At 51.4% G+C, this 23,428-nt stretch overlaps 2 protein-coding genes across 3 annotated transcripts; one reads left to right on the forward strand and one right to left on the reverse strand.

The window, feature by feature from the left end:
* Positions 1 to 7,137: 7,137 nt before the first annotated feature.
* On the forward strand, positions 7,138 to 10,612 carry LOC128416731 (E3 ubiquitin-protein ligase RNF182-like). Of its 2 annotated transcripts, none has more exons than XM_053394798.1 (2): positions 7,138 to 7,248; positions 9,649 to 10,612. In XM_053394798.1, the coding sequence occupies exon 2, from the start codon at positions 9,675 to 9,677 to the stop codon at positions 10,440 to 10,442; it is 768 nt and encodes a 255-aa protein (XP_053250773.1). In that variant the 5' UTR covers positions 7,138 to 7,248; positions 9,649 to 9,674; the 3' UTR covers positions 10,443 to 10,612. The 2 variants fall into 2 exon arrangements, with proteins under 2 accessions (XP_053250773.1, XP_053250772.1); XM_053394797.1 differs by lacking the exon at positions 7,138 to 7,248 and adding an exon at positions 7,859 to 8,030.
* A 5,780-nt stretch (positions 10,613 to 16,392) lies between these two features.
* Positions 16,393 to 23,202, reverse strand: LOC128415496 (uncharacterized). The gene is made up of 4 exons (XM_053391737.1): positions 23,117 to 23,202; positions 22,214 to 22,469; positions 18,907 to 19,153; positions 16,393 to 17,611 (listed from the first exon to the last, which is right to left on the reverse strand). The coding sequence occupies exons 1-4, from the start codon at positions 23,200 to 23,202 to the stop codon at positions 16,950 to 16,952; spliced, it is 1,251 nt and encodes a 416-aa protein (XP_053247712.1). The 3' UTR covers positions 16,393 to 16,949.
* Positions 23,203 to 23,428: the final 226 nt, after the last annotated feature.

A 23,428-nucleotide genomic window follows, 5' to 3' on the forward strand; every position in this document is an offset into this window, starting at 1 on the left:
CCTGTTAGTGGGCAGCCACTCTAGCCCTGCTTGGCGATGGCTAGACGGAAGACTTGTTGACTGCAAACACAATCCAGGCCTGCAATGAATTTGAGAGCAAATGTCAAGCTCTGGGCTTTGTGACCGTCTTGAGCAGTCGGGTGCTTCCCTCTGAAGGCATCCCCTGGCTCTTGGCGAGCTTTTGCAAGGCGGCAAATTGTTCTTTTCAGCCAGCTGCTCCCCGGATATGAAAGAACCCTGTCTCTCCCCCCACCCCCAAGTGCTGAAAATAGCATCCTGGCTGCCCAGAAGTGCTTCAGGGCAGGGGGATTTTAAAGCCTCCCCTCCCACCCCTGTCACTTTTGTGTAGCCATAGTATCATAGAATCGTGGAGTTGGTCTCTGAGGGTCATCTAGCCCAACCCCCTGCAATTCAGGAATCTCAACTAAAGCATCAAGACAGATGGCCACCCAACTTCTGCTTTATTATTATTTTTCTTAATAGTTTTTATTAAACTTTACATTTTTATATTCAACACAATCATCATTATTACAAAAAACCATATGCAAATCCCAGTCTCCCCCAACCCCTGACTTCCCTCAACTTCCTCTTCTGGTTCTCTAAATATTTGTTTCTTCTGCTTATTTTGTTCTACCTTAATTTGTAATCTTTTAGCTAAATATTGTTGCGTTCATATCATTTTTATACCATATTTCCCAAATTACATCTTACGCTTTATTATTTTCCCAATTATTGCCTCTTAACTTTTATGCTTGTTTTCTTAATTGTAAGCGCTTAGTCAAACCCTGCTAGTGAGTCTACTTCTTTACAGTGTTTCTTTAGGTACCTCATAAATGGTTCCCAGTCTTTTTTAAAACCTCTATTGTCTTTGTCTATTGTTTTCTAGTAAGCTTCGCCATTTCAGCATAATCCATCAGTTTTACTTGCCATTCTTTCGTTGGTATCTTGTCGTCTTTCCATTTTTGGGCTAGTAATATCCTAGCCGTTGTTGTAGCATACGTGAATGGTTTCTTCCACTCTTTTGGCAAGTCTTGACCCATAATGCCTAGCAAGAAAGCTTCTGGTCTTTTAACAAAAGTTATCTTAAACATTTTTTTTCATTTCATTGTAAATCGTTTCCCAATAGCTTTTGATTACAAGTCCATCACATGTGATAAAACGCACCTTCCTTCTCTTTACACTTCCAACACTTACTGTAGCTTGTTCTATACATTTTTGCCATTTTTACAGGAGTAATATACCATCTGTACATCATTTTCATGTAATTCTCTTTAAGAGCTATACAATCAGTGAATTTTAACTTCAATTTCCATACTTTCCCCCAATCTTCCATTTGTAAGTTATGTTCTAAATCTTGAGCCCATTTATTCATTGCACAGTTAACCTCTTCATCTTTGGTTTCCCACTCGTAACAGTAGACTATACATCTTCTTCAATGTTTTTGTGTTATCATCTGTAATTTCTCTTTGAAATCTGGATAAAGTATAGCCAAACCCTTCCTTACTATCTTCTTTAAATATCTAATTTAATTGATAATACTGCAGACAATCATTTACATATTCTTGAATATCCTCAAGCTCTTCCAATTTTAATTTCCCTTCTGTTTCTATTAAAATATCTCTATATGTAGGCCATTTTTCTTTCCTGCTTACTTTCCTTATTGATGTTGCTTCCATTGGTCACCATCACCACAAGGTCTTCTATTCCGATAGATCTTTATATCTTCCCCAACCTTTAAAAGTGATCTAACTATATGGTTATAAAATCCTTTATGTTTTTTTTTTAAAATAAATGTTTATTAAGGTTTTACAAGACATAGAAATCATCAAATCACATAAATCAAACAATCACATATAACAAAACAGAGAACAGAAAAACAAAAAATACACACTTAACAAAGAAAAAAAAGAAGAAAAAAGAAAAATCCACTTTTAAGTTTCAAAATTCCATATCCCTCTGTCCTGACCTCCTCACATCTCTTTTTTTTGTGTTCCTCTTTATTCCGTCAAATTCAGCAAGTTCTAACCCTCTTTCAAACCTCATTTATAATTATAATTTCCACTTATTATGTCTCAAATTTCCCTTATCTTGGTCCTTTACTCCACCTTGTATACTTTGACATAATATTATTCTAGTCATACCCCCCTTCTCCTTTTTAAGATTCTTCTTTTCATAACTCTTTTAACCATATCCCAAATGCCATGTTACCTTCACTTCCCACATCATATTAACACTCAAACATTTTACAATATTTTTGTAAATAGTCCTTAAACTTTTTCCAATCCTCTTCCATCAATTCTTCTCCCTGGTCACGGATTCTGCCGGTCATTTCTGCCATCTCCATATAGTCAATCACTTGCATCTGCCATTCTTCCACAGTGGGTAAATCTTGTGTCTTCCAATACTTAGCGAGAAGTATTATTGCTGCTGTTGTTGCATACATAAAAAATGTTCTGTCTTTCTTTGGCACCAATTGGCCGACTATGCCCAAAAGGAAGGCCTCTGGTTTCTTAGGAAAGGTAAATTTAAATACCTTCTTCAGTTCATTATATATCATTTCCCAGTAAGCCTTAACCTTTGGGCACGTCCACCAAAGATGAAAGAATGTTCCCTCAGCTTCTTTACATTTCCAGCCCTTGTTGTCAGGCAGGTGATAAATTTTTGCAAGCTTAACTGGGGTCATGTACCACCTATAAAATCCTTTATGTACTCCCCCTTTGTCATACCACAAATACGCCTTCCATGCAACTTCAGCTTTAAAACCTCCAAGGAAGGATAGTCCACCGTCCGAAGGAGTCCGTTCCACTGTCCAGCAGCTCTTACTGTCGGAAAGTTCTTCCTGATGTTGAGTCAGAATCTCCTTTCTTGTAAGTTGAAGCCAGTGGTTCATGTCCTCCCCTCCGGAGCAGAAGAGAAGAAGCTTGCTCCATATGTGGGATGGTGGGGAGGTTGTGAAAAGGAGCCACGAGGTCTTCTGAAGATATGGGAAGTACCGTATTTTTCGCTCTATAACACGCACCCGACCATAGCACGCACATAGTTTTTTAGAGGAGGAAAACAAGGAAAAAAATATTCTAAACGAAACAGTGGATGTATGATTTTTGTGGTTCATGCTGTGGCCACAGACATGTGATCTGACAGTGAGTTTGGAGTAGCCCAATGCAAAAATCCTGAGGATCCATGTGGATCCATGCTTTGTAACCACGTTTTTGCACGACTGCGGCCCCAGGCAACAGTGGGTGCGTGATTTTTTTGGTGCAAGATGTAGCCATGGACATGCTATATGATCTGATGGTGAATTTGGGGTGACCCAGTGCAAAAATCCTGAGGATCCATTTGGATCCGTGCTTTGTAACCACGTTTTAAGTGGGGAGGGAAAGAAAAGCACTCAAGGGACAAGGAACACGCGTGGGGTGGGTGGAGAAGGATGCTGCTAATAATGCAGAAGAGGGGTATAAGGGGAGAAGGCTCCTCTCCTCTCCCGCTTTGCTCCTTTAAAGCAAGCAGGCTCTGCTTTTCTCCCTCCTCCCCGCTCATCCCCGGCTTAGCGAGCTGAAAAACTTTGCTGCTATGTAGCGAGCTGAGTGGGGAGGAGAGAGGGACAGAGAGCCTGCTTGCTTTAAAGGAACCAACCGGACAGGAGCCGCTTACACTTGTGTAAGCGGCTCCTCTCCTCTCCCGCTTTGCTCCTTTAAAGAAGCAGGCTCTCTGTCCCTCTCTCCTCCCCACTCAGCGGCTCTTCTCCCACTTTGCTGTTTCAAAGCGAGCCACGGAGGAGGGAAGGAAGGGGAACCATGGATCCTCTGCTCACGACTGCAGCAGATCCCCCCCCCCGCCACCCGTAGGCATTCCCTCCATAACACGCACAGACATTTCCCCTTACTTTCTAGGAGGAAAAAAGTGAGTGTTATGGTGCAGAAAATACGGTCATTTCCTGTTGAGTTTATGGCGGTGGTGCTTCCTCTGTGTGGCAGCCCTTAAGATACTTGAAGGTGAACCTCATGCCTCTCAATGTCTTCCAGGCTAAACATGCCCACCTCCCTCCACTGTTCCTTATCAAGCATACTTTCCAGACCTCTTTACCATCTTGCTTGCCCTCCTCTGCACACATTCCAGCTTCTCAATGTCCTTCTTAAATTGTGCTGCCCTGAAGTGGGTCCCTTCCAGCTCTTAACCATTCTAAGAGGACAGCTCTTAACTCTGAGGATGGGGGCCTGACAAGGGCAGAATGGTTAAGTGCAGTCCAAGGCGACTATGGGGTTGCGGCGCTCGTCTCACTTTCAGGCCAAGGGAGCCGGCGTTAGTCCACAGACAGGTTTCCGGGTCATGTGGCCAGCAGGACTAAACTGCTTCTGGCGCAACGGGAAACCAGAAACGCTGTTTAGCTTCCCGCCAGAGCGGTACCTATTTATCTACTTGCGCTGGTATGATTTCAAACAGAGCAGTCCAGACCACTTCTAGCGCAATCTTGGTCTGCCCAGCTGTGCCTTCATGTGGAATCTCCCTGAATTGCTTATTGCATCCTTTCTCACGATGGTCTGGGCTTATTCTGACTTCATGAGAACCTGCGTGGGGGGGGGGAGAGTCTGACCACAGGCCGTGTCTGATGGGCCTGAGCCCAGCTTCTGCATCCCCTGTGCCACCCTTGCCCCTTCCCCTAGGATTGATTGAGGCCACCCAGGGGTCATCTAGCCCAACCCCTTGGAATGCAGGCGTCACAGCTGAAGAATTGCCATCAGGTGGCCCCCCAACCTCTGCTGAGAAACCTCCAAGGAAGGAGAATCCACCGGCTTCTGAGGGGGTCGGTTTCACTAAGGGGAGGAGCACGGAGTGTGCCTGAAGTGTAATTCGGTATAAATCGAGTAAATAAAAAGCAAGGGTCGCCATCTGGTTTTGTTTGGTGTGGAGGTTGCAGGCCACATAGGAAAAAATAATTTTGTTTTCTTACATCGCCTATATTTCAGAAATAATTTTATCTAAGGTGTAAACCGAATGCAACCATGATTGTGCATATGTGTGGCCTAATTCCACAGGCTGCAGAAATGTAAGTTCATCTGCATCTCTGCTTACATTTTATTTTTAAAGCAGGTTACTAGTCCTTAGTATGCCTGCAGAAACATGTCAGATGGGTGGTGAAACCTGCGGGAGCTTCAGAAGCCAGAGAAGTGCCTGAATAATACTGGGGGTGGTGGAGTGAGTAGTGCAGCATCCTTCCTCCATGACTAACCAAAGTATACCAAATGCCAGAAACTGGAATAAATTATGGAAAATAAGAAATGACGCAAGCGGGAAATGACGCAAGTGCAGAATTAGTTTGTTTTGCGAAGGGTCCTCGCAGCCCTCCATGAAACATCAATGGGTTTGCTGCTGCACATGGAGCATGGAGAGGTAGCCAGTGTTTGCCTTCACAGGGTTGCTGCCTTGCTCCCTGGTCAGTGGGCAAGCAGGTGACCTCAAGACCTGCCTCTGGCCCATTTTCACTGAGAAAGCTAATGGTGGTTGGCTGACAGTTGTTCTATACTTCTCTGGCACCTCGTCATCTTTGCTATGTCTCTCTGGCGAATTCCTCGAGTATGTGAAGGACTCCCTCTTGTCTAGCCTGAGTTGCCATCTTCCCAATTTCATTTGAGGAAAACTCCCTGAACCCACCCACCCTTAATTTCATATCTCTCGGGCACTTCTGGACAGATTTGCTCCCACAAGTCTGTAGTGGAGAAGTTCCTGGCTTGTTGGTTTGGTTATTTTATTCTCCATTTACCGTATTTTTCACTCCATATGACGCACCTTTTTCCTCCTAAAACGTAAGGGGGAAATGTCTGTGCATCTTATGGAGCAAATGCGTGGTCCCTGGAGGCGAATTGCCCAGGGGCAAAAAGCAGATCGTGCTTTTTTTTTTTTTTTTTAGAACGCAGGAAGGGGGTGTTGAAAGGAAGCAGCTGATCGGCAAGTGATCAGGAGGGAGATAAGGGACACTAGCGATAAAGGAGGCTGCCTGAGAGGGAGGAGGTAAATGCCCATGGATCAGGATTTCAGCATTGGGTCACCCCAAATTCACCATCAGATCACATAGCATGTCCATGGCTACAGCCTACACCACAAAAATCACACATCCACTGTTTCGTGGGCCCCGATGGCGCAAAAACGTGGTTACAAAGCACAGATCCACATGGATCCGCAGGATTTTTGCATTGGGTTACCCCAAACTCACAGTCAAATCACATGTCAGTGGCCACAGCTTGAACCACAAAAATCATACATCCACTGCTGTTTCGTTCAGAATATTTTTTTTCTTGTTTTCCTCTTCTAAAAACTAGGTGTGTCTTATGGAGCGAAAAATACAGTATTTTCTGCTTCCCTTCCAAGGTTCCTTGCATGCTTCCTCACTCCAGTTTCCTTTCCTCATGACAACCCTGCGAGGAGGGGTGGCCCATCCTGTTGGCTCCCGGAGGTGAAATAAATGTGCTGCCCCTTGCCCCCCCTTCCGCCACTGGTGGAATGCCCCCCTGCATTCGGCAAGAGCTGGGGTGCCGCCTCTTGCACTTCTGCCGCCTGAGACCGGTGCTTCACCCTGCCTAATCGGTGGGCCGGCTCTGCTGTGAGACTGGTGGGGACAGGGCCAAGGTCACCCAAGTGAGGACTTAAACTCTGGTCTTCCTGACCCAACACATCCTGACTGCTACTTCCCACTAACTCTCAAGACCAAATCGCCCACAGATCTCTATTTTGATTTACTCTGTGTGTGCTTGTAGGTACAGACAAATAGATTGTGGCACCTATTGTACAGTGGTACCTCGGGTTCTCGAAGCTACAAACATGAGTCTGTCCAAACTACGGGAGGCAGTGAAAGACAGAGGTGCCTGGCGTGCTCTGGTCCATGGGGTTACGAAGAGTCGGACACGACTAAACGACTAAACAACAACACCTCGGGTTACATATGCTTCAGGATACAGACTCCGCTAACCCAGAAATAGTACCTCGGGTTAAGAACTTTGCTTCAGGAGGAGAACAGAAATCGCGCAGCGGCAGCAGGAGACCCCATTAGCTAAAGCAGTGCTTCAGGTTAAGAATCGTTTCAGGTTAAGAACGGACCTCTGGAGCGAATTAAGTATGTAACCAGAGGTACCGCTGTACCTTGAAACCAATGGATGTAAGTTGCCATGACTATTGGCTTCAATAGGTTGAGGGTGCACTCAGAAAGAGGTCTGATAGGAAGCAAGTCCTGTTGAATTCAATGGGGCCTAATCCCAGGTACGTAGCATGTGGCTTGCAACCTTAGGTGCTCCCTTTAATTGGCAAGGCCAAGACTGAGGTTGGGGGGGTGTGTGCAATCTTGAATAATAATGAGAGAAGGTGCTGGGGTTTTTGGGGGGGGGTATTTTCTCTGGCGTCTTCAGGCGTCCTCTTCCACCAACCAACCCCTTTCAGCGGGTCTCCCACCTTTCCTCTGAGGCGCACAGGAGGGCGCCCGTGGCTCTCCCCCGACCTGCAGTATTTTCTGCACCAGCCAACCAGGTAGGGCAGGCAGAGAGCCAGTGAGTGGCCCAAGGCCCCCCAGGAGGACAACGGCGGGCAGCGCCACCATGGCACCATTGTCACCACGGCGAAGCGGGGCAGCGCCCTGCGAAGGATGCGCAAGGCAGCGGCAGTGCGTCGCCTCTCCCCTCCCCAAGCAACTTGGGGGCCTCTGGGGGAAAGGATGGGGTGCGCTGTGCTGCTGAGTGGGGGGGGGCCTTGATCCCCGCATATCCGCGGAGCTGGGGGTGGAATCAGGCCGTACATCCGGGGTGGGGGAAGCGGGGAGGGCGCCTGAGCCTGACCAGCCATCAACATCCTCTCCATCTCCTCCGCCTCCTCCTGCATCCCGGCTCTGTTGCCATGGCAACGGCCAGGCGGTGGCTGCCGGCGGCCCGCGCGAGCGTCTGCCCGGGGCTGCAGCAGGAGCCGGAGCCGGAGCAGGCAGCGCCTCTCTGGGAGGCCGGCGGGACACCCCCCCGGGAGGGACGACCCCCGCCCGCCCCTCCGCGCACCAGGTAGGGAGAGGGATGGGTTCCCTTGAGCTCCGGGGGAGGAGGGGGCGAGGAAGGACTCCACCCGGTGCTGCCTGGGGCCCGGCCCGGCTCTCCCAGCAGCGGTACCGACGGGGGGGGGGGGCGCGATCTGGGCGAGGGGGTCCTCGAAGCCAGCAGCTGGGCAAGGCAGGAGAGAATCCCCCCTCCCCAACCCCGGCAGGAAGGGCCGCAAGCTTCTCACAGGCTTGCATGGATGGTGGTTTTTTTGTGGGGGGGTCCTCTGTCCTCTGTGACCCTCCCTGAGCGCGCTGGCTGGGGCTGAGGCTGGGAGCTGGAGCCCAGGCACGTCTGGAGGGCCACAGGTGCCCCCCCCCGTTCTTGGCAGCAGGTGAGGCGCTCTGCTTCTCAGCCAGCCTGCGCGCAATTGCGCGCGTGTGCCCAGAGGCCAGATGCGTCCCGCTCAGCAGCCCAGCCAAGACGGGGGGACGGGGGGGGGCTCAGGCCATTGCTGGACGCCCAGCCGGAGGAGGCCGTGGGGCTTAGCAACCTTTCCAAGGGGGTTAGGCGGATTCAGGGAGGAGGAGGAGGAGGAGGAGGAAGACGAGAGGGCTCTCGGTGGCGCCTCGCCAGGATGGCTCTGCCTTGTCTCCCCAGTGGAGGCCAGAATACCAGTTGCTGGAAGCCACAGGAGGGGAGAATGGGGCTCTTGCATTGGAATACATCCAGTTGGCCCCAGTGAGAAGGGGATTGGGGACTAGATGGGCCCCCGCTTTGGCCTGATCCTGCAGGCTCTTCTTATGGCCTCCTGAGACAGCGCCCTGGTGCCCAGGCAGGAGCCTGGATGTGACCCAGCCAAACCAGCGATGGGAAGGCCCAGCAGTAGAGACAAACCCGGGAAATGAATAATATATTTCCACTTCAGAATATGTGTACCTTCCCAGAGTTTCTTCAAGGGGAGAAAAAGGACATTTTCCTTCTTATTTATTTATTGTAGTGTTTTGACACCCCACCTTTTACTCCAAGGAGGTCAAGGTGACGCACAGCTCCCCCCCAGTCTAATCCCCCCAACAACCCGCTGGGGTAGGTTAGGCTGAGGCAGCGACTGGCCCCCAAGGTCACCCAGTGAGCTTCATTTCCGAATGGGAGATTTGAACCCTGATCTTAGTCTGACACTGTAACTATTATTTTTGTTTTTTTTAAAGAATATCTTATGCTGCCATTTCCTCCATTTTTTTAAAAAGCAATGTTTTGATATAATAATGCTGCAAAATTCCTAGACCTAAGGGTTAATGGTAACCATCTGAGACCTGCCAAGTCTTACAAGGAATGCAGGCAGCAGCTGCTTTATCCTGTGCAGTCTAGTGTAGTATTGTAGACACAGGCTGGCAGCAGCGTTCCAGGCAGAGGGCACCCCCACACCTGCCTGTGGATGCCAGGACCACCAGGGGCTGAGCCTGTGCCCTTCTGCGTGCACAGCAACCAGCAGGCTCATCTTATACTTTTATGGAACCTCCAAGCCTAGAGACAGTCTACCTGCGTCTCACCAGGGGAAAAGGCAGGGAATCTCATCTGGATGAGCCCTGACCCACCGGAGCTCTTCTAACCTTCATGTGTTGTGCTCTCTCTGCCCCCCACGCAGCCAGGCTCCCCTCCTCCAAGGCCGCCATGTCCCCTGGCAAGGCCAAAGCGGTGGCCCCACAGCCGCTGGTCTTCGCAGCCCACGAGATGGAGTGCAAGATCTGCTATGAGCGATTTGATGGCCGCAGCCGCCGCCCCAAACTGCTGAGCTGCCGCCACCGCGTCTGCGCCCGCTGCCTGCGCAAGATGGTGGAGGTGGGCGAGCCGCCCGGGACCCTCAGCTGCCCCTTCTGCCGCCAGGAGATGCCCCTGCCGCCGGACAGGGACGTGGGGCGCCTGCAGGACGACGGGCAGGTCCTGGCTTTGCTCAGCTGCCGCGAGAGGGCCCGGAAGCAAGGAGGGGGCGCCAGGGCCGGGGGCGCGGCCCCCTCCCCGGAGGTGTTGCTGTGCCCCAGCGTCCTGGAGCCCTTTGCAGAGGGCGGGCACAGCTCCTCCTCGGACTGCCTGGTCATCACCCTCCTGGAGGTGCCCGAGGACATGGCGGCCCCCGAGGGCGTGGGGGTCCTGGACGTCATGCGCCTCTACCGCCCGCCCAGCCTGACCTCGCTGCCCTGCTACGGCCCCCTGGGCAAGTGCCAGCCCTGCGCCACGTGGCGCGCCTTCCCCCGCTTCCTCGTGGGTGTCCTCTGCCTGGTCTACTTCAGCTCTCTGCCCTTTGGCATCTACCTCCTGCTGGTGGAGCGTCTCAACCTGGGCATCGTCCTGGTGAGCCTCGTGCCCTCCACCCTCATCCTCTGCGTCTTCTACAGCCTCTGCCAGTGCTTCTGCCATGAGATCTTTGACTTGCCTTCTTGAGTCGGGCAGTGGGGGAGATCCGGAGGTCAGAGGCCAACGCCAGCCCCCCGGAGCCTCCCGCCAGCCCCCAAGAGACAATCGCCCTCCTTGTCCTCCCCGAATCTCGTGCCATTCCAACCGCCCTTCCTGGAAGCAGATTTCAGCAGCGTTGCCCTCCTCTCCCTGCAACGGCCTGGGGAGCCAACCAAACCTAGGGCAGTGCCAGCCTCGGAAGAGAGCCCTCCCGTGTTTCAGAGCTGGAAAGGCCATGATGATGTGCTTCTTCAGACATGGACGATGGACTCTTAGGATGGCGAAGGATTGGCCAAGCGTTCATGAGAACTATGTAGCAACCTGGCTGTCCGAGAAATTTATTTGTCTCCAAAGATATTTGCAAAGGCAAGAATGCCGTAATTTCACACATAGATGTTTGTTTGTCAGAGATCTCGGTCCACAAATCATAAGATCTTCAAATCCGATTCATTCTGACAAAATTAGGAGTTCTCAACTACAACCACATTGAGGCAGCTGGATGATTTATAGCTGGCAGGTTGTTTGAATTTATTGCTCACCGGCCCCCTTCAGGAAGGAGCAGGCAGTTCTGTGGAGGAGGAAGAGGAGGGAGGGGCCTTTCAGGCGCTGTTGGCCACACGGCTAAGTAGAACCTCCATGTGCCAGGGGAGTGTTCCTGTCAACAGCAGTCGGAAGAAGCCCGTTGCCTCCCTGCCTTGCCCTTTCAGCTTCCTGGGCACGCTTCGAGGATGCTGGGCTGGGGTGGGGTGTCTTTGTCTCTGCTGCTCTTTTGGAAAACAGATTCTGCCCTGTTGAGAAGCTGCCTCGTTGGTGGGGACCCTGGGGGGGGAACCCCCTCTGCCACGTGTCTCTGGTGGAACTGGGAATGGCAGGGGGACAGGATGCGGCCCCCACCCCAATGAGCAACTGGGCCTGGGGGTGATGTGGGAACAGCCAACAGCCTTCTGCTGGCCCCTGCTTCTTATATATTTATTTTATTTTATTTCTTGCCTTTAGGGGCCACGTTTTTCCTCCAAGGGAGTCAAGGGGGCGTATATGGTTCCCACCCCACCCCCATTGTCACTTATTCCCCACAACAACCCTGTGAGGTAGGCCAGGCTGAGAGGAAGTGCGACTGGCCCCCAAGGTCACCCTGTGGGCTTCAGGGCCGGAGTGGGGATTTGAACTCTGGTCTCTCCCGGATTCTCGTCCGGCACTCGAACCACCGCACCACGTTGGCTCATCGCATGTCCTACTGTGGCAACCTGCCAGCCCCTTGACGTAGAATCCTAGACTTGTATGGTTGGAAGGCACCTAAAAGGTCCACTAGTCCAACCCCTTGTACATGGGCAATTCCCCCAGAGGGGAGAGCACCCCACACCCAGTGGGTCCAGGGAGACTGGTGACCTCTTACAAACAGGGGAGGAGGTCATTTCAAAAGCCAGAGAGACTCCCTGCAAGTTCTGCAGAGCATGCTTAGCAACCTGTGGGCTCAAGGGGCAAGCCTGAAGGGGCAAAAGGGGAAAGGGAGTCACACCCCTGGCCTTCATCACATCCTCCTCCCCCTGAGTGCTCAGTGCCAAGTCCTGGTCTGCTCATTTCGTGACACTCACCAAAGGGTTAAAGGAAAAGCTGCTTATTTTGGTTTGCAAGTCCCGGTGCCTGGTGAAAACTGGCAGAACAGCACCTCCTCTTGTCTGTGTCCTCCATTGGTTCAGAAATAAATGAAATAAAACGTAACTTGCCAGTATTGTAATGCCATTCTGCAAATCTATGGCGCAACCGCATGAGGAGTGAAAGTGTGCAGTTCCGTTTGCTCACCTCAAAAGCACTGGGAAAGGTTCTGGAAAAGTCCGCCCAAATTATCAAGGGGGTGGAGAGACTCTCCTATGAGGGGCGGTGTTTGGGGCTTTAAAAGGCGAGTGAGAGATACACGTTTCCACAATGATGCTTTGCAGGGTGAAAGTGGATGGAGAAAAGTTTGGGGACATAAAAAAGGAAGTGCTTCTTCCCAGAGTTAAATGGGGATTGCCAGGGCAACGGAGGGAGATTTAGGGAGCTGATATCCTGTTGGAGAGTAGGCTTTCAGGGGTCAGCAAACTTTTTCAGCAGGGGGCCGGTCCACTGTCCCTCAGACCATCATAGAATCATAGAGTTGGAAGAGACCACAAGGGCCATCGAGTCCAACCCCCTGCCAAGCAGGAAACACCATCAGAGCACTCCTGACATATGGTTGTCAAGCCTCTGCTTAAAGACCTCCAAAGAAGGAGACTCCACCACACTCCTTGGCAGCAAATTCCACTGTCGAACAGCTCTTACTGTCAGGAAGTTCTTCCTAATGTTGAGGTGGAATCTTCTTTCTTGTAGTTTGGATCCATTGCTCCGTGTCCGCTTCTCTGGAGCAGCAGAAAACAACCTTTCTCCCTCCTCTATGTGACATCCTTTAATATATTTGAACATGGCTATCATATCACCCCTTAACCTCCTCTTCTCCAGGCTAAACATGCCCAGCTCCCTTAGCCGTTCCTCATAAGGCATCGTTTCCTTTTTTTTTTTTAATTATGTTTATTCAAATTTTCAAAAAAGAATAGAAAGGAAAACAGAAAAGAGAAAAAGGAAAAAAGAAAAGAAAAAGAAAAACAGCAATTTAAAAAGTTTACCATAATTACATTCCATACCCAATTTCCTTGACTTCCCCACACCTGCCCTTCTTGTATTCCAATTCCAATTTTTAGCTCAGCAATTTTTATCCCCCCCACTTTACCTTATTTCCTCTAATTCAATTATCTTAAACAAATTTTAACTTCTAAACCTCTATCTTTATATTTCAAAACTTATTCTTAACATACTTTCCCTAAATTCCTCCATCAATTTAATTAACCTATTTAAACTTAAAAATCCCAATCTTTATACACGAAACACTTATTTTTGATAATCTTTTGCTAAGGTCGGCCCCAAATCTCTCCCCAAATTCCCCATTTTTATGTTAGTGGCAAAAGCCAACTTAATTAAAACAGAATCATATTTTTACACCCTTTAAATTCCCGAAGCCCTCCCACCCCCTTTCCCGGTTTCGATCCCCAACCAAAGTCCATCAGTCCATCCAAAATCAGCCTGGCGATCTCACATCCGAGGCACTTAACCCTCTCTCAATTTCTCTCTGCCGGTTTTCTTGATAGTCCTTTATTTTAAATTCCGAATCTCGAAGAGGCTCTGTTCCAATAAAATCCATATTTCTTCCAGCCAGACCTCCATATTTAACAATGGAGCCAAAATCTTGTTTCTTGCTTCTCATAAGTTCAAATGTCCCAAAGACTCCACACTCTGTACTGTCCATATTTATATTCCATATGTCTTCCGATCCCCATAAGAGGAGATCTCTCCAGATTCCATTCTTCACTTCCAGCCAAACTTTCATTGTCATGCTCTTATTTTCAATTGTTTCCAACTTGACAGGCCTCTGGCTCTCTTTAGCCGTCTGCAACATCCCAGCGCCTCCTTCTTTCTCATATTCTTTAAATGGCATCTCAAATGACTCAGACTCTTTCTCCTGTTTGGCTATAAGGATTTTTGTATCAGCAACAACACTTCCCTGTTCATCTGCAGGAGCTTGAATCATATCCTTTCCAGGTTCAGCAATTTTGTTTACTGTTCCCTTCGTTGTTATTACACTCATAGTCAAAACATCTGTCTGCTTCTGTAGATTTCCCAAAAGACGAAAGGTCTTTTCCAGTTCAGCCAGTATTTTTCCACTTACAGCCATTTTTGTAATGTCCTGAACCCCCTCTAGAGGGATTCTAGTTACTTAATGACAAATTAACCTTTTCTTCTTTGTTTTTAACAATTTGTTACCAAGTTGTATCAAATGTAACCAGCAAAGACACAGTTCTCCTTTTTCCCCCCAGCTTTGACAGCTAATTTGACAGCTGTCAAAGTCTATAAACCTCTTCCACAGGCTCTCTGCCCGATCGCTCCCGGGTTTTGGGGGAGGGGTGAATTCCGTTCTCTTATCCTCCAGCACAGTCACTTAAATTGGCCCAATATAAAGTTAATTGCGCTTTTCCACAAAAAACAAAAGACATTCACACAACCTTAGTAATAAAATCCTTGCTTTACGATGATTACAAGGCGGGCAGGTTGACTTCCTTTTTAGCACCTTACCCGATCTTGCCGAATTCCCAGAAGTAATTTTCCCTTTTAAGTCCAATTACCGTGTTACTCACGGGTCGTTACTTTGATCCAAAAGTTCAAAAGAAGAAGTTAACGCTCTCCGTCCATGGCATGCGGCTTCACTCAGCAGGGGAAGCAGTCGAACTCTCAGCACCACACCTCCCTCCGTCCCCCGTTCCGAAGCCTTTAAAAAGGCTTCTTTGCGGGTCGGGGGGGCGCGCAAATGGTGCCCACTGAGTCACCAGGTCCACAGGCTTCAGTGCCTGTGGTTTCTAAGGGTCCCCGCGTCGCCGCCGCGGCAGGACCCGACCCCTGTTGAGCAGATTCCCTCCGGAGCTCGGAGGGAATCCGCCATTAGATGATGGCGCCAACCCGGAAGTCCCCATAAGGCATCGTTTCCAGGCCTTTGACCATTTTGGTTGCCCTCCTCTGGAGTTTGTCAGTGTCCTTCTTGAACTGTGGTGCCCAGAACTGGACACAGTACTCCAGGTGAGGTCTGACCAGAGCAGAATACAGTGGCACCATGTGGGGGGCCGGACTATGTTTTGGAGAAGAAAAAAAATGAACGAATTCCTATGCCCCACAAATAACCCAGAGCTGCATTTTAAATAAAAGCACATATTCTACTCATGTAAAAGCACGCTGATTCACGGACCGTCTGTGGGCTGGATTTAGAAGACGATTGGGCCGGATCCAGCCCCCGGGCCTTAGTTTGTCTACCCATGGCTTAGAGGAACCTGGAGCTGCCATGACTCTTCCATCCAACAGAGGTCATGCAGAGCTGGTTTTCTTTTTCCCCAGGGATGCTTGCAAATTTTCACTTCCTCCCTCTTTGTTTAACCTCACAAGCTGCTCTATGTAGGGCACTTTTTAGCACCAACACAAACTGTCAAAACAGATCCCCTCCATCGTCACACCTCAGGATGAAAAAGTGTGCAACTCGTTCCTCTAAATCCGCACCTCTTCCATTAATCTAACCCCCTCCCCTTGCCGGAAACCGAGCCTGATGAGGAACGGTTGAAGGAGCTGGGCGTGTTTAGCTTGGAGATGAGGAGACTGAGAGGAGATCTGAGAGCCACCTTCACATATCTCAAGGTCTGTCCCATGGAAGATGGAGCAGGCTTGGTCCCAAACTAATAGAACCCAAATTGCAACAAAAGAGATTGCAACTGAACATGAGGAATAACTTTCTGACGGTACAAGTTGTTCAGCAGTGGAATGGACTCTCTTGGAAGGTGGTGGATTCTCCTTGTTGCAGGCTTATAAGTAGAGTTTGGCCAGTCATCTCTCAAGGTTTCTTGAGCTGTCATTCCTGCATTGCAGGGGTTGGACTACTTGACCCTTGGGATCCCCCCTATTTCTGTAATTCTAGGATTGTAGACTTCGTTGTAAACATAATCTGCCCTCATTCCCTTATGGGGGACACAAGAGCCCATGTAGAGTCCTTTGTAGGTTCTCCATCGGTCAGAGAAAATAACAGAGGCCAACCAGAGAATATTGAGAAGCAAAGCAGCTCGTAAGCCTGATCTTTATTGAACTGTTGCAACAGGGTGCCCCCTTCACACGCAGGAGAAGGAGGACCCAGAACAAAGGTGTGCCCATCCTTATGTAGACATTTTAAGTTGCCCGCCCTGGAGTCCAAAACCACCCCTCCATACATCATACCTACATCACAGAAGGGGTGTAGCCCAAGACCACCCCCCACAAACATCATACCTTCATCACAGAAAAGGTGGTCTACAACAGAAATTTGAGTGTTGTTGTTTTTCCTGTCTAATGTCTTATCTGATTGCCTTTCCTGGTAGTCTGTCACCCTTTGAGATGGTGATTTCCCAATTCCTGAGACAATGGGAAGGTTCCCTGACCCCCTCCCTCCTTGCAGAGAAAACATTTGGTCAGTTTGGGAGTCAAAATGGTTTCAGGTCGGTCTTCCTGTGCTGATCTATGTCAGTGCTTGGTTGGTACATTTATGAACATTTATTATTTATATATAAGACCTTAATTATTTTTATTTCAACTTGGAAGGAATCTCAGGGTTCATCCAGTCCAACCCTGTGCAATGCAGGACTCACAGCTAAAAAACCCCTGGCAGGTGGCCACCCAAACTCTGCTTGAAAAACAAAGGAGAGTCGACTATCCCAGCTACTTCAACTGTATTCACACGATGTTTTAATTATTGTAAGCCCCTCTGGGACCTTAAGCTGAAGGACAGGTGAAGAACAAGAGCAACAGCAGCAGCTCTTCTCTTCCGCTTCCCCACCAGCCAGAAAAGCCTTTCCAGGGCTCCTCCTTCCCTAGCTGGACAAAGGGGTCTCCTCTCACCCCATTTGGATGCCCCGCAGCTCCTCAAAGAGCCCCCCTGCCGGGCTGGGCGCTGGTGGCCAGTTCAGCCACACACCAGATCTTGGGCTTGGCGGGCAACTCCTGCACCTCAGCAGTGGCCGGCGGAGGAGACGCAGGCAAGCCTTGCCACCGCCCAGCCTTCAGCCAAGGGGCCGCTGTTTCTGCCAGAGAGCCATTCTGGGGGAGCTTTGTCCTCGGTGGAGGGGTGCTGGGGGCTGCTCTTTCTGCGCCGGCCTCTCCCTCGCTCTCCTCCTCTTCCTCCTCCGCCTCTCCCTCGGCCTTCGGGGCCCGGGGTGCCCAGCAAGCCCGGTTCTCCTTCTTGAGCCTCCGGCGGGCGTTGGCGAACCAGGTGGAGACCTGCGTCAGGCTCATCCGGCTGACTATGGCCAGCAGCACCTTCTCTCCCTTGCTGGGGTAGGGGTTTTTGGGGTGCTGGCCCAGCCAGGCCTTGAGGGCCGCTGTGCTCTCCCGGGAGGCGGCTGCCTTGCCCCGCGACGGGTCCTCGGGGGTACCTGGCCGCAGGAGGGGCGAGTAGAGCAATGGCGCCGGCCACAGCAGGGGGGGTCCGCCAGGCAGCTCGCAGGGGGCAGAGACCTGGAGCACACAAAGGCAAGAGCGGCTGTGAGAAGCAGGACCCCCAAACAACTCCGGGTGTTGCAGGAATTTATGTATAGGTTGGGGGGAGGGTTGCCCCTCCAGCAGATATCATCCACCTGCAGCCCACTACCAAAACCAGCACCATCGCTTTTGTGACTTTTGTGATTTGTCCCCACAAAACACTTCATCACAGTTTATTCCTAGCTATTCAAAGGGCCTCTGCTGCACGATACCAAAAGTGAGAATTCACTGATCAATGTATCTATGCACTGGCTCACTGGGAAAACTTCAGAAATTCATATAGATATGTGAGCTCAGCTACTCAGCAGCCCCTCTGCCTGAGGGATAATTCCTGGCCTCCTGATACCTGAGTGCCAGACAGGTAGCCATTCCAGAAATAACAAACCCAGATGAAGACAAAGGGTGTGATGAACTTGGCTGGGAAACAGGGAAATGTAAATATCTCTTTTGTTACACTTGATGGGTGTTTGGTGGAGGGCAAGGGGAACCATGGGGCAGGGTCCAGGATGCTCAGACTACCGCCACCAGACCTCCCCTTTCATGATGTAACCATGATGTATGAGTGATGTAGTCTGGGGGGCGATGTAACATGGGGATTAAAAAGGTAAAGGGACCCCTGACCATTAGACCCAGTCGTGGCCGACTCTGGGGTTGCGGTGCTCATCTCACTTTATTGGCCAAGGGAGCCTGTGTACAGCTTCTGGGTCATGTGACCAGCATGACTAAGCCGCTTCTGGAGAACCAGAGCAGTGCATGGAAACACCGTTTACCTTCCCGCCGGAGCGGTACCTATTTATCTACTTGCACTTTGGCGTGCTTTCGAACTGCTAGGTTGGCAGGAGCAGGGACCGAGCAACGGGAGCTCACCCCGTCGCGGGGATTCGAACCGCCAACCTTCTGATTGGCAAGTCCTAGGCTCTGTAGTTTAACCCACAGCGCCACCTGCGTCCCACAACATGGGGATTAGCAGCTAATAAAAGTTTGGGGTCTCTTTTGTTCGGGGCTTCCATCTCCTTCCACCTGGTGTCAGGTGGGAGTCCTGTCGCGACAGTCTTCAATCAAGACCAAGCCTACTGGCTGCTGTTTTGCTCTGGTCTTCCTGGCTGGCGTCCTTGTTTTTTGCCCAAGGGAGCCCTCAGATTTCTCCGTTAACAGGGAAATGTTGTCTCCTCCAGTCTGCTCCGGCTCCCTGCATACTCCCCCACATTTCGGGAGGGCAAATTGGGGCACACCTGCACCCCTACCCTGCACCATCCTGCCACCCCTGTCACTCGCCTGCTCACGCCCAAGACCGCTGCCCACCCAGCCCCTCCCTTGCCTGCCTGCCCCCTGCCCCCTTCACCTGCTGCCTCCTCTGCCCCCATCGCAGCTGCCTCCTGCCGCTGCCACTGCAGCCTCCCGGAGGCGCTTTGGTCCCACCCTTTGATGATTCCCAAAGCGATCCCGGAAGGCTCTCTGGCGCTCACCAGCACAACCCTGCTGACTCGCGCCAGGGTGCCCGTCTTAAACAGGACATTCCGGGATCCAAGGCAAAGCCAAGATTGGCTTCTGTGATCCGGGATGCCCCGCTGAAAACGGGACACTTGTCCCTGCTGGAGGAAAGAAGCATGTCTGGATGCAGGCTGAGTCAACGACAGAAGCGTCGGAGAGCAGAAATTGAAGCGTGCTTGAAATGTGGCCCATGCAATGGAAACCTGGTCCACCCTGAAAGCAAAGGCAGGCAGAGAAAGGTTGCGGCATTTGGGACATTTTAGAGAAAAGGCATGATGGAAATGAATGGAGGCTTTCTCTGCCCTCCTGAGTGGTGGTCCATCTGTCCCGGAGGGCATCCCTCTCCCCCTAAAGGATGTGGGGTGCTCTTGGGTCCAGCCTTGCCACTGGGGCTGCAGCTGCCCTCAGGGACCTGGGGCCTTTCATCAGCTTTGACCCCTGCACCAACCCTGGCTCTAGCAGGACACAGTTAGTTCCGGTTATTCACACTCTGGGCCCCTCCTGCTTGAGTGGGGCGGGCAGAGCTTTGCGGATGGCGCTGCCACCTTTGCTGAGGTCGAGAGGCGGGCACCGTGCCCCCGAGGGGCTTTGCTTCTTCAGCTCTGCTGCCTCCTCTTGTTTTCTGCTGCTATTTTTAGTCCCATCCCAAGGTTTCTCCTGCCTCCCAGAAAAGGCCCCTTCCCTGTCTGGTTGAGGAGCCACCACAAAGACTACCGCTCTGCAGATATTTTTAAACATCTCCAGACCAGAGAGAGGAGCGTCTGTCATGCAGCCCAGGGCTGGGAGGAGCGGGCTTGAGCTGCCTCGATGCCAGCCTGCCCACTGTGCCAGGCTGTGTACCTTTGCCATCCTGCGTCTCTTGTTGCCACAAGGGTGGCTTGCCTCCTCCTACAGCCCCTCAAATCATAGCTGTCAACTTTTCCCTTTTCTTGTGAGGAATTCTATTCGGAATAAGGGAATTTCCCTTAAAAAAAGGGAAACATTGACAGCTATGCCTCAAATGGGGTGTGGGGCGGGGGGACTTGGCGCAAAGAGAATTAGGACAGAGAACACTAATCCCAGGCAGAGGCAGGACTCAGGAATGGGACACCTGTGCTGCATGCAGAAGGCCTCCCTCCCCACCCCTAAGAGCTCATGAGGAAGATCTCTGGAGGAAGCTGGGGTGGGGAGGAGGTTTGGGACAGACGTCTTGGTCTCTGGAGGGGTTGATGGTACAAGTGTGGGAGGGTCAGTCTGGGTGATGCCCTGACTCCCTTCCAGCTCTTGGGACCCTGTGTGTGTGTGTGTGTGTGTGTGTGTGTGTGTTAAAGGGTATGAGAGCAAGCTTCCTCAACTAGGTAGTGGATCTGGCTGACTAGTTGCGCATTGCAATCAGTACAAGCAAAGAAGCTGCTCTGTGCCATCGGGCAAGTGGCCATTGGGCCTCCCCCCCCTCGCCCGGCTGCTAGGAAGAAGCCGGCTGGAAGCTGGCGACACAGAGACATCTCCAAATGTCTGAAGTGCTGCTGTTCCATGCAAGACAGAGAAAGCTTGATTTTTTTCCTGTTGACAAAAGGATGACCAGGAACAAGAGATTCAAATGACATGAAAGAGCCATTTGAGAGAGGAGCGGTCTCCCTTGGAAGGTGGTGGATCAGGGGTCAGGGGGACAGATTATATTTTTTTGGGGGGGAAATAATGAATTCCTATGCCCCACAAATAACCCAGAGATGCATTTTAAATAAAAGCACACATTCTACTCATGTAAAAACGCGCTGATTCCCGGACCGTCCAGGGGCCGGATTGAGAAGGCGATTGGGCCAGATCCGGCCCCTGGGCCTTAGTTTGCCTACCCATGTGGTGGACTCTTTCTTTGGAGGTTTCTAAGCAGAGATCGGATGGCCATCCGTCATGGATGCTTCAGTTGTGATTCCTGCATTTCAGGGGGTTGGACTAGATGACCCTCGGGGTCCCTTCCAACGCTACCGTTCTATGCTTCTATGAAGGGAACTCCTGAGGTTGTCTCCTGCAAGCCAGTCTGACCCCACCCTTGCCCCCAACCCACCTGGGATCTGGTGCCAGTGGCTGCCTGGCCTTTGTTTGACAACCTGCCCCCCAACGGCTGGCCCCATTGCTCACCCCCCCGCCTGCTCTGCCTGCCTGCTACCTTCTCCCCTGCCCAATATTCTCCCCAGACGTTCCTTCTCCTCACATGCTTGGCATCCCCCAGCCACAGGTAAGCAGCTCCAATGAGCCCCCACCTCAGAACTGATGGAGAAACTGAACACAGAGATTTTCCAGGTAGAAACACAGAGACATGGGATGCTGGCTTACATGGGTGTAGCCAGGAGTTTTGTTAAGGGTGCAGAACCACAGTTAGCTATGCGTTTTTATTGATTTGGGGGGGGGCAGCTGTCCCTCCCTGCCCCCCCGGCTACGCCCATGTTGCTTTACACGGAGACATTGGTCCAGCTTTCCCAGTATTGTCGGCACTGGCTGGCAGCAGCTGTTGAGTTTTTCAGGCAGAGGTGCCTCCCAGCCCGGTTAGGAGATGCCGTTGGGATTCGCACTCGGGACCCTTTGCCTGCAAGGCAGATGCTCCACCGGCTGAGCTGCAGCCCTTCCCCAAACCTAGGCATTCTATTCTGAGGCCATGGATGCCTGAAAACCTTCATGAGCCATGCACCTATTTCAGAAGGGCCAAAAGGAAGGAGTCCAGAATGGACACACGGAAACAGCCATGAGATTTAACAGAATGGGCACATGGAAACAAAAAATGCCAGACTGACGCATTCTGAAAGAACAAAAGAAGTCTGGTGGGCAGTTAATCTGCGGGACTCGCTGCTGTTTGGTTGCTGGCGCTGTTAAATAAGGAGGAGAAAGGCAAGTGAATTCTTTTATGATTCCAGCAAGTGTGTCACTTGCTTGAGGGCTGCTGGAAGCAGCAAAGCACAGAGGACCTGAGTGATGCTGCGAGCTTTTCAGCTCCAAAAGTTGCACCTTCTCCCATGCGACTGAGAGAGGGAGAGAAGAGTCTCGCCTGCAGAAGGTGTTTGGCCCACCCAGTCCCACCCATCTTTCAAGCCCCCAGGGGCTCACCTGGGCCCAGCCCCTCGCTCACCCCAATGCAACACAGAAGGCCCCCCTCCACGCCACTCCTAGTGCCTGGAGTCACTTACCGGCTGGGTGAAGAGCCCCAGGGGCGGTGGCTGCAGCAGGCTGTAGCAAGGGAGAGCAGGGTAGGCACAGGGCAGGTGGGGCAGCAGAGGGGGCAGGGGTGCAGGCGGGGCCCCTAGGGGACACCAAAAGCCCTCCGCATCCCCATTGCCCACAGGCGTCTCTTGGGAGGGTGTTGAGGCCATGCTGTGCAAGAGCGGCTCTGGGGCGGAGAGGCTGCGCTTGGGGGATTTATAGGGGCAGAGGGGTGAAGGGCAGCTGATTAGGGGCATTAAGAGAGAGCGGGCACAGCTCACTTTAAAGGGGCAGCGTCAGGATGCTGCAGTTGGAGGAGCAGAGCCTTGTGCCAGAAGCTGGATTCTCACTCGCTGGAGTCGCTGCCTTTGGCACACGTCCTGGAGGGGTTTGGGGCCCCCCATCGCAGCCCCCTCCCTGAGCTCATGCCTGGTTACAGCCAGAGCAGTACTGGGGTGGGGGGGCTGCTCTCTTTCCCCACAACAAAGCACTAGGAGAGCCAGTGTGGTGTAGTGGTTAAGAGCGGTAGTCACGTAATCTGGGGAACCAGGTTGGCTTCCCTGCTCCTCCACATGCAGCTGCTGGGCGACCTTGGGCCAGTCGCACTTCTTTGAAGTCTCTCAGCCCCACTCACCTCACGGAGTGTTTGTTATGGGGGAGGAAGGGAAAGGAGATTGTTAGCCGCTTTGAGACTCCTGAAGGGGAGTGAAAGGCGGGATATCAAATCCAAACTCTTCTTCTTCTTCTTAGGAAACCTCTGGGTGCTCCAGGCCTGGAGAGGTGGACAGATAACCTCTTTTGGACTGCGGTTCCCCTTCTAACTCTTGGCTAAAGAGCATGTGCAGAGTGCTACTCCCTCATTGGTGGAACAGCTGCATTGGGGCCCCAACTGTGTCGCACGGTGGTCAGGGGGGCGATTCACTTCCAGGCCAATGAGATGTAGCTTCGAAGGAGGTTTGGGCAGGTCCGTCTGCATGATGCCCTGAGTTCCTTCCAGTCCTTGGGGTCCTGGACGCAGGGAGGGTTAGAATCTAACGGGGGATTCTATTGTTAAACTAGTCAGACAATTTTATTTTGATAAGACCATGTCCTTGGCTGGCCACTTAGGTGTCCTCATCCGCATCCCAAAAGAATGAGCCAGGTTGCAGGAGCCGCAAGTAGGGCATGGGACCTTCCAGGATAATAGGTGGGACTTTCCTCCA

This window comes from Podarcis raffonei, chromosome 6, assembly GCF_027172205.1.
Source record: "Podarcis raffonei isolate rPodRaf1 chromosome 6, rPodRaf1.pri, whole genome shotgun sequence".
Taxonomy (NCBI): domain Eukaryota; kingdom Metazoa; phylum Chordata; class Lepidosauria; order Squamata; family Lacertidae; genus Podarcis; species Podarcis raffonei.

What these genes read in the sequence shown, in the direction of transcription:
- LOC128416731 (XM_053394798.1), top strand. Translation starts at nt 9,675, where the DNA reads ATGTCCCCTGGCAAGGCCAAAGCGGTGGCCCCACAGCCGCTGGTCTTC.
- LOC128415496 (XM_053391737.1), bottom strand. Translation starts at nt 23,202, where the DNA reads ATGCAGACGGACCTGCCCAAACCTCCTTCGAAGCTACATCTCATTGGC. An exon ending in CCTGACCACCGTGCGACACA is followed by an intron (nt 22,470 to 23,116) that starts GTTGGGGCCCCA and finishes GCCCCTAATCAG; the next exon opens with CTGCCCTTCACCCCTCTGCC. An exon ending in GGGGGCAGAGGAGGCAGCAG is followed by an intron (nt 17,612 to 18,906) that starts GTGAAGGGGGCA and finishes AACCTATACATA; the next exon opens with AATTCCTGCAACACCCGGAG.